Source organism: Capsicum annuum, chromosome 3, assembly GCF_002878395.1.
Source record: "Capsicum annuum cultivar UCD-10X-F1 chromosome 3, UCD10Xv1.1, whole genome shotgun sequence".
NCBI classification, from domain to species: Eukaryota; Viridiplantae; Streptophyta; class Magnoliopsida; order Solanales; family Solanaceae; genus Capsicum; species Capsicum annuum.
Window position 1 is genome coordinate 247,493,712 of NC_061113.1, and position 9,265 is coordinate 247,502,976.

At 30.2% G+C, this 9,265-nt stretch overlaps 1 protein-coding gene across 1 annotated transcript; it reads right to left on the reverse strand.

The window, feature by feature from the left end:
* Window positions 1-1,861: 1,861 nt before the first annotated feature.
* On the reverse strand, window positions 1,862-4,317 carry LOC107862526 (dof zinc finger protein DOF5.6). The gene is made up of 2 exons (XM_016708132.2): window positions 4,022-4,317; window positions 1,862-3,093 (listed from the first exon to the last, which is right to left on the reverse strand). The coding sequence occupies exons 1-2, from the start codon at window positions 4,070-4,072 to the stop codon at window positions 2,176-2,178; spliced, it is 969 nt and encodes a 322-aa protein (XP_016563618.2). The 5' UTR covers window positions 4,073-4,317; the 3' UTR covers window positions 1,862-2,175.
* Between the last annotated feature and the right edge of the window lie 4,948 nt (window positions 4,318-9,265).

Below are 9,265 nucleotides of genomic sequence, written 5' to 3' on the forward strand. Positions count from 1 at the left end.
TGAGTACAATCTTAAAAATTTTAAAAATTGAATCCACATCAAATATAAATTAGTCATCCTCCTCTGATGGTTATTGTACTTTATATTTTCATTAGATTATGTTACGCTTTAAATTTTTTGCTTTAAAAAAATAAAGTAAAAAATAAAATTATAATATAATCCTAATTTGATTAGACAAAATTGAAATCAAAAGCTTGTATTTTAATTTATTTATTTTAAATAAAGTGAAGAGATTTTAGTTATTACAAATGTTTGTTTGATATTTACTATTCAAGAATAAGCAGAAGACAAAGTAATTTATAACTCACATATGTGAAGCGTTTGATAACCACGCAAAGCGGGGCTTATTTACTAGTTAATTACTAAAAGTAACAAACGTAAGATCATAATTATGATAAATAGCTAGTTATATGTAGAATTTACCATGCTGAAATAATTGCGAAGACATATGAAATCTGGATATTATATACATGAAATTAGGCTCATATTTATCGAATGTAGCAAGAGATTTTCATTTACCAAATATAGTAGGAGCTTTTTTCTTCCAAAACATATATGAAAATTTGCTCCCATTTTTCATATATGAATTCATATATGAAAGTACATTAATTCGGTTTAAAATGTGTATATCTCGCTCAAGTGTTAAGTCGCTCACAATTTTTGTATATGAAAAATGTATAAAAACGATATGGAATATGCATATCTCGCTCAATGCTTAGAATTTTACATATACTTTTGTGTATATCTGTATAAAATAGATATATATAACCGTAAAAAATTTATATAATATTCATGTTGATTTCTGGAAATGTAATACAACTAGAACAACAATATTGCATGCAACTTTATCATAGAGTAGTCATACACATTAAATATAATTGAAATCCACATGGAAACTTAAATGACCAAGCTGTATGACTCTGCTGTAATTTTGAACATCAACGATCTCAAATTGAAATTTAACCCAAAACTAGCTCAAATTAAATATCATTCAAATAGCCCCAAATTTTGGATTTCAATTTTTTTGAGATATCACTCACTCGAAACGAAGTTCTATTACAGTAGATTAATCTTATCTAATCATTTTCTTTTTGACAATTCTTCAACTCTAACTTTTCACGTGATTTGTTTAAGACCACAAAATTAAAGGGTATTTTAGTGCTTTCAACATAACTCTAGTTTAAGGCAACAAAATTCAAAAATATTCTTTACTTTTTAAAATTTTACATCAAGTCAAAATCAAGTAAACAAATTGAAACATGAGTGTAAAATTAAAAGTCAAATATCAAACTCATTCAAATATTTTGAATATCAGAGAAACGAGTATATATTACACCTTTCAATTTTTTTGACATGGTATGATTCAGAGTTTAAGAATAAAATTATATAAAAAGATTTTTAACATTTGTATTTTCAAACACATGTTATTAATATATGTGTGACCATAAAAGTTTCTCACTAATTAAAGATAAGAATGAGAAATTAAAAGTTAAATTATTCTTGAATATACATATATAACATTATATCTTTCTTTTTAATAAAATGGATAAGTAAAAACACTACTAGAAAATATGGAATAAGCTACGAATTTAATTCGCGCTAGATCGCTTTTAGCTAATTAAATTTTCTTAGCTAATTTATAGCTAAATGAAATTAGCATGGGTTTTTTGATGTTTAGCTACTAAATTTTATTCATCGCTAATTACTTATTTTCTTGTAGTGAAAATAACATCACATAAAATAAAACAGTCTCAGTATCGGATTAAACTATCTTCACATATATCTGAAAGAAATTTACAAGCCAACAACTTTGAATACCTTTCTAAGTAGTAATTGAAAAAAACATGAGAAATGAGAATAACAAATTAAAACAGAAAAACTTTGAATACCTTCCTGAGTAGTAATTGAAAGTAACATGAGAAATGGGAATTAACAAAAAGAAATTAAGTAGTAATAGTAAAATCTGGACTCTTTACAATATCTCCCCTTCACACCAAAAGTCCTCAGCATGGATAAAAAGTTAGAGCAGATCAAATGCACCTTTCACACCAAAAAGGAGTTTAGGCCAAATTAAGAAGTGGTAAATATTCTTTGCACTCATCATGATACCACATGACATTAATATGAAACCCTAATCAACATGTAGTCACTAATTAATTCAACTTGATTTTCAATTCAGACTAAAGGGTTTGTTGTTGATGATCCATAACAACCATTCATCAAGCCAGTCCAAGATCCTAGGCCTCCAGTACTACTACCAGAATAATTATATCCAAATGATGACTCTTTATTGCCAGCTTGGTCATGCCACTCCAGTGACAAAATCTTGGGATTTGGCTTCACATCAACTGCATTATTCATACTTTGTAGTTCCTCATGATGATGGTGATTATTTTCGTATGGTAACAACATTCCAAAGTTGTTCACATTATCCATATTCATCGACGCCATTCCAAATGGAAAATTTGGTGCAATAATATTATCATGACCAAATCCAGCATTACTCATCATTCCAATATTATTATCACCATTCCCAAGAAATAAATCTTGGTTTCTTGAACTACTCCCAACTAAAGCCTCGTACTTACTTTCCATGAAATCAATAATTGGGGCTTGATTTTGATCAAGCATGAAATTACCATGATGAACAAAGCTGCTAGTGCCACTCATGAAGTGATGGTTATGTAGAGGAAAGGGCATTTCTGGTTCTGGAAGATTTTGGTTATTATTATTAGTACTAGTAGTAGCTAAAGTTTCATTAGTGTTAGATTTTTTGGAGGAAACTTTTTTGTTCTTACGGCAGCCACCACCAACAGGGATGTTTCTTAAAGTGCCACCTTTAGTCCAATACCTTCGACATGTCTTGCAAAAGTACCTAGGTTGAGTGAGGCTATAGTTGTTGTAGTAACAAAATTTGGTGTGGGTAGAGTCGCAACGAGGGCATTTGATGGAGTGGTCATGTGGGGGTCTTAGTCTTCTTTGATCAACTATTATGGGCCTTGAACATGTCAGATTAATGTGATGATCCCCACCAGATGGTGAAGATGAAGAATCCATGACTACTCCTGCTGCTACATCCTCGTGAATTGTGCCCTGACAAAATTAGTAAACAAGTAAAGCATATATCAGTGTGGGGACATGTCAGAGTTAACTCTTATCACCTGCACAATGGTACTCTAAGGAACATTCTTTTGTCTTCTTAATAAAAAATGAATAAACAAGATTTAGAAGTTTAGATGTTATTACTTGTGTCTCAATTTATATGGCTCAGTAGAAATCTAGGATTGATCAAATTATCTCTCAAAGAAGTGAAATGTAACAACGTGACTATTATGGGACAAAAGCTTACTTTAGACTTACATTATTTTCAAGCTAAAAAGCTATTCTTTCTTTCTTAACAGGTTGAATTAAAAGCAAATAGCGTCCAATAAATTGGAACAGAGGGAGGAGCAGCTATTGTTCCTACTTCCTACATAGGAATAATCAGAAACTCAGAGATGAGGTTTTTTTTTTTTTTTTACATTAAATAAGTTGTCTCTAGAGTTGCACACTTCAGAGAATGTAATAAAGAGGATAACGCAATATAGTTCTAAATTTGGCTAATCACATTTTCACCTTCAATCTGGTGATTATTTTTTCTGATTGTCAAACTAAGATGGTAAACAGTACACTAGGCAAGTGTGAATACAGGGTTTCACATATCTTTTTGCACTAAATAACAGCTAAACAGAAGTATCACCCATACGCGTCATGCGTTTCTTTTGGAAGTATTCATGTTCAAACTCAGGGTTGATTTCTCATATGGTCACTCAACTAATAGTTATTATTTCATAAAGTCCATTTTTTTGCTTAATTTCAATTTTCTTGAACCAAAAAAAAAACTTTCCCATATGAAGACCCAAAGAAGGAGATGTTGGATGATATCTTATAGCACTCTGAAGAAAATGCAATTTTACTATACAAACTTTTTAAGAAAAAATAAATATACTATATGGAATGGCACTGAATTAAATTGACAGACCTGTAACCAGTCAGATGAATCCATGCAAACTTGTAGAGAAGTAATCCCCATTAACCAGTAACACCTTTGATAGATTGAGTGTTGTCTTTTCAACTAGAGGAACACCACCAGCTATAGCTACTAGGTAATATACAATATGTGTAAATTCTTCTAAATGAAACACAACATTTCCTCAGTTTCTTCCCTGCTTTGATCAGTATTTTAAATATTCTTATTCTATTAGTAGATAGAAAGGGATAGTGTGTGAGAGAGAGCTATTATGTGTTAGGAGGGGTATGGAGCTGAATGGAAATGGGTGCTGAGATTGTCAATAAGAAGGAAGAAAAAGCCAACCCGTGGGTCCTGCTGTGGGGTGCACAACATTACAAGTTGTTGCTGCTTTGCTGCTAATTAATCAAGTGCTTAAATTAAACTTCTTCCTACGTACTATGTATATATCGTCGGTGACAAACCACTTTTGTCCCGCCTAGTAAATGTTTGCAGTTCATATCTTCATCTTTGAAGAAGTAGAGAGGTAGACCTTCGACTCAGGAAATAACACAGATATGTTTGTTATTGTTGTGCAGTTTCACTGTTTTAGTACTAAAAAAATTAAATGATTATTATAGTATCATTTTATCTATTTTAATAGGTATAGATCATCCTATGTTGAGAAACATTATGTTCTTTTAAATGATATGATATATAATATAGAAAATCATCTCACACTAATATTATAAGGAAACATCGGAAATAATTTTTTCTTTTTCTTTTTTTTTTAAGAAAAAGGAAACATCGTGAAAACTGAAAAGAATTCCTTTTCCTTGTTAGCTAAAATTGTTTAGAATAGGAAAAATTGCATATATAACAACATGTTTATCAGTATTTATCAAAAATCCCAACTATTTTCAACACCAATAATTATCTCTTTTTTCAAACTCATGTCATGACACTCTTTTAGTTTAGTATGTAATAAAGAGAATTATACTTTTCTACATTTAAAATTAATTCAATTTTAAAGTTTCATTTACCATTAGTCAATTCTCATAAAATTACTAGACATTTATCTTGGATTACAAAATTTAAAAATCTTTCTCTGTACTCTTCTTACTATAATAGGCTGTAGCTAGAAAAGATGACATTTTCTTATATTAAAAGCTCATTAATTTTTATCTTTCTTATTTAAAGATCTTATCATTGAAGTGACGAGTTTTGAAGATATGATTTTCTTGTATGCAATAATATATACTCTATTATAATCATAAAGTTAAAATTTAGACTTATACCTTCCAAACACGGTGTAAAACAAAAGAGTAGTAATTGGTGTCCATAGCTGAGCTTGACTGCTTACCTTGTGGAATTATGAATGGACGGCTACGATTCTGTCGACATTCATGAGTTTCTGTAATATGAGCCGTTGATTGTGATACGATTTTCTACGTCAGATGAGTCTACGTCTGACGTGACAACTAGTTAGGGGAAGGGAATATTTGGGTCGTCGATAAAGAGTAATTTGGGCCCACTTAGAATATGGGGCCCAATAAAATGAACGGATAAACCGAAAGAGCACTCCATTTGTGGGCCCGAATTCGAATGATGATGAAGACATTTATGGACCCCTTTCCTACTCTTCTTACAAGCAAGGTATAAATTCTTCTATGATGACGTGTCCACTATTCTGTTGACCACGTGTTGCATGTCTGCTTTGGGTTGGGTTGCTAGTAATATGTTAGTGGTAATGTTTGAGAACACATTGTCACATACCATGATAATAAAATGAAAAATTAGAAAGAGAGTATTTATCTACTAGTTTTATTGAATTTAGAAGGTAAAATGAAATTCAAGAATGGTTTGTTGTCCTCCAGATCAGTTCATATATCAATAGTTTAATTTCAAGGGACGTGCTTATGTTAGGTTTAAATATGTATACCGAGTAAAGGTAAGATCAACATACGCTATATCTTATTTTGCTATCCAGATCTTTGAAGGACTTCATTGGGTATATGCTTTTCTTCTTGTTGTTGTTATATATATACACAAATGACAATGGTTATGCTCTTCTTGTTGTTATTATATACACAGATGATAGTACTGGATATGCTTTTGTTATTGTTATTTACGTGGAGTACAATGGGTATGCTCAAAAATATATCATGGAAATTTTAGTATTGTTTATCTTCAATATGAAAGTTGTTTAGATAAACAAACTAGCATAATCGATGAGTACATTAACATTTTATCCGATAGTTACTCATTAGTTTTAAGTAAATTGTTGAAGCATACATTATAAATTCTAGTATATTGCTTAGATAAGTAATTGGCAAATGTCATTACTAGTTAGAAGAATTACTTTGAGATACCGTTTTATGTGCACTGTAGAAAAGCATGCAAATTTGTGGGGGATAAAGGAAGTGATTGAAAAGCCTTAATTCATCTTTTTCCTCAATCATAAACCAAAGTGAGAAAATAAATATATATTTTAATAGCTTTCTTCTTATACAAAATAAAATACAAAAAGATAGAATAATCATCCTTTTCCCACATTTTGAAAAAATATAGTTTTCTTACGTTTTTAACCTTTCTCCCGCTTTTTCCGGGACAAAATTCATCATAACTTTATTATTATTAAAAGGAAAAAAGAAAAACAATAAAATATGGTCAAATTCCAAGAAGAATTCCCTCACTTTACTGAATCAAACTTCTTTTAAAAGTTGTGGACGAAAAAAAGTAAAAGAAAATCCCTACTAATGCCTAAGAAGAGAGGACCAAAGTTAAAACTTAAAAGGATAAATTAGTCATCTTTAGATAACGTTAGAAACACGCCTCGAATACTTAACAAGGTTCAAAGTAAATTAGTCCTATCATAAAGTTTATTATAAAGAAGAAGAAAAACAAAGATTAAAAAAAATGGATGTGTAAAAAACTGGACAGTACAACTGACAGTTTTTTAGTAACGACAATGATCTAATTTTCAAGATCAATCATTACATGAGTTGATTCAGAAAATTTCAAAACCGTTCTTCAAAGAAAACGTTGAAATTGAAAATAAAAGAAATGTGCTCATTTGGTCTTAAATTATTTATGGTAATTTTTAAAAATAATTATTTTAAATTATTTGTTATTTTAGAAGTTTAAAACAAACCTAATTAGTTTTTTATTTTATCTTTATTATAGTAATTATTCTAGAAAAATACATGCACTTTTTTCATAGAGTAAATATTTAATGAAGAGCGACATTAATAAGGGTAAACTAGTCAAAAATTTCTAGCTAATATTTTTTTAATAGGGGTGTGAAAAAAAATATGACAATTAATTTGGGACCAGAGGAATACTGTATATATACTCATAATCTAATATGGGCATTCATTCAGTTCGTGAGTACTAATTAATTATACATATCATAATTTTTGTTTGCACGTCCCTTAAATTAATTAAGAAAAACCTTACTAAAGGGTAGTTTGATTGCTAATGAGTTTTTAAAATGACAAGTATTGAGGAAAAATGGAATATTTTTTATTTAGAAAGCATGATAAGTATTTAGAAACGGAGGAAGTAGTACGCACTGCCACTTATTTTATAAGACTCAATCATTAATTTCGTTAATGATTTTTCTTTTTCTGCTTCCTGTTGTATACTTTTTATTTTCTTGTCTCAGTTCCTCCAACTAACGTGAAAGCTAGAGCAAGAAGAAACAAATAACGAAAATGATGGAATTGTTGATTGTTGGAACATTTTACATAATGAAGATCGGTTTTGTTGGGTTCGAAATTGAGAGGGCGTCATGCGGAAGCTTTTAGTTTGCAAATCATAAGACGATAAATCAGACGATACATGAAAAATTAAACTAAAAATATATTATTAGATATGGTTTGACCAAACGGCCTACATATTAAAAATAAAATTGAAAATGCTAAAACTTATTGGGAGAAATCTTCCCCTAAACAAAGACTTTTTCAAGAGTATATTATGAATACTATTGTGTTATGGTATGAGAGGAGTCTTCTATTTATAGATGTCTATACTTTCTTCTTTCAGAAAAAAAGTAAAAGTAATTATGGCAACTTTTATTTTTCTTCTAAGAAAAAAATAAAATAGTAAGAAAATGGCAAAAACCCTAACAAATCTCTTCTTTTTTGTTTGATTTTCTTCACTTGATCCGTCTTCTCTTTTTTGCTTGATTTTCTTCCCTTGATCCGTCTTCTCTTCATATCTCGTGACTTCATTCTTGATATAATATTCATAACTGTTGCTTGTCATGGTTAAAAATAAGGTTTAAAATATCATGATTAAAAATTGGTTTAAAAGCAATATTTTATTTTTATTTTTAAAGATGCAGTAGCCGGAGTGTTGAAAATATGGTTGAAACTTGTTCTCCACATTTAGTTCGACAAAAATCTTCATTATCATCCAAATTGTTGCAGCTTGATTTTGAAACTGCTTTGAACCTGTTTAATCTCGACTCACCACACCATTGGACCATTGAACCGTAAGCTCTGATACCACTTGTTGGGTTTGAAATCGAGAGGGCGTCATGCAGAAGCTTTTAGTTTGCAAACCATAAGACGATAAATCAAACGACACATGAAAAATTAAACTAAAAAATATTATTGGATATGGTTTGCCAAACGGCCTACATATTAAAAATAAAATTAAAAATTCTAAAACTTATTGGGAGAAATTTCCCCCTAAATAAAGACTCTTTAAAGATTACATTGCGGATGCTATTGTGTTATGGTATGAGAAGGGGTCTTCATATATGTTCAAAACCTTTCCTCCAAAAAAGAGGTTAGCCAAATATGAAAAGGAATTATATTTTTTTTCTTTCAGAAAAAGTAAAAGTAATTATGGTAACTTTTATTTTTCTTCTAAGAAAAAATAAAACTTGTAAGAAAATCAGCACAAAAATTCTAACCAGTACTCATAGCCAGTGTCTATTCTTGAATTTATATATATACCAAAACATTAATCTATTGATGTTAATAAAGGGGGGAAAAGATAGTTTTTAAGCAACTGAGTATGATGATAGAAGGAAAAAAGGCAACTAAATGGGGCAGACAGGCACAATTCCCTCTTCGATCTACAAAAATAGTATTTTATACTTTTGTTTTGTACTAACTTACTAGTGAACTGACCATCAAAGGATGGGGTGTAGCAGATGACACTGCTCCTTTCTTAATAAGGGGTCTCGAGTTCGAGTCTTGGGTATGAAAAATCCCTGGTAGGGAGTGTTTCTCCCGAATAGGCCCTATGCGGCATGAATCCAAA

Excerpts from the sequence above, each read along its gene's own strand:
- LOC107862526 (XM_016708132.2), bottom strand. The coding sequence starts at position 4,072 with ATGGGGATTACTTCTCTACAAGTTTGCATGGATTCATCTGACTGGTTA. Across the intron at positions 3,094-4,021 it reads ATTCATCTGACTGGTTACAG|GGCACAATTCACGAGGATGT; the intron begins GTCTGTCAATTT and ends TAATTTTGTCAG.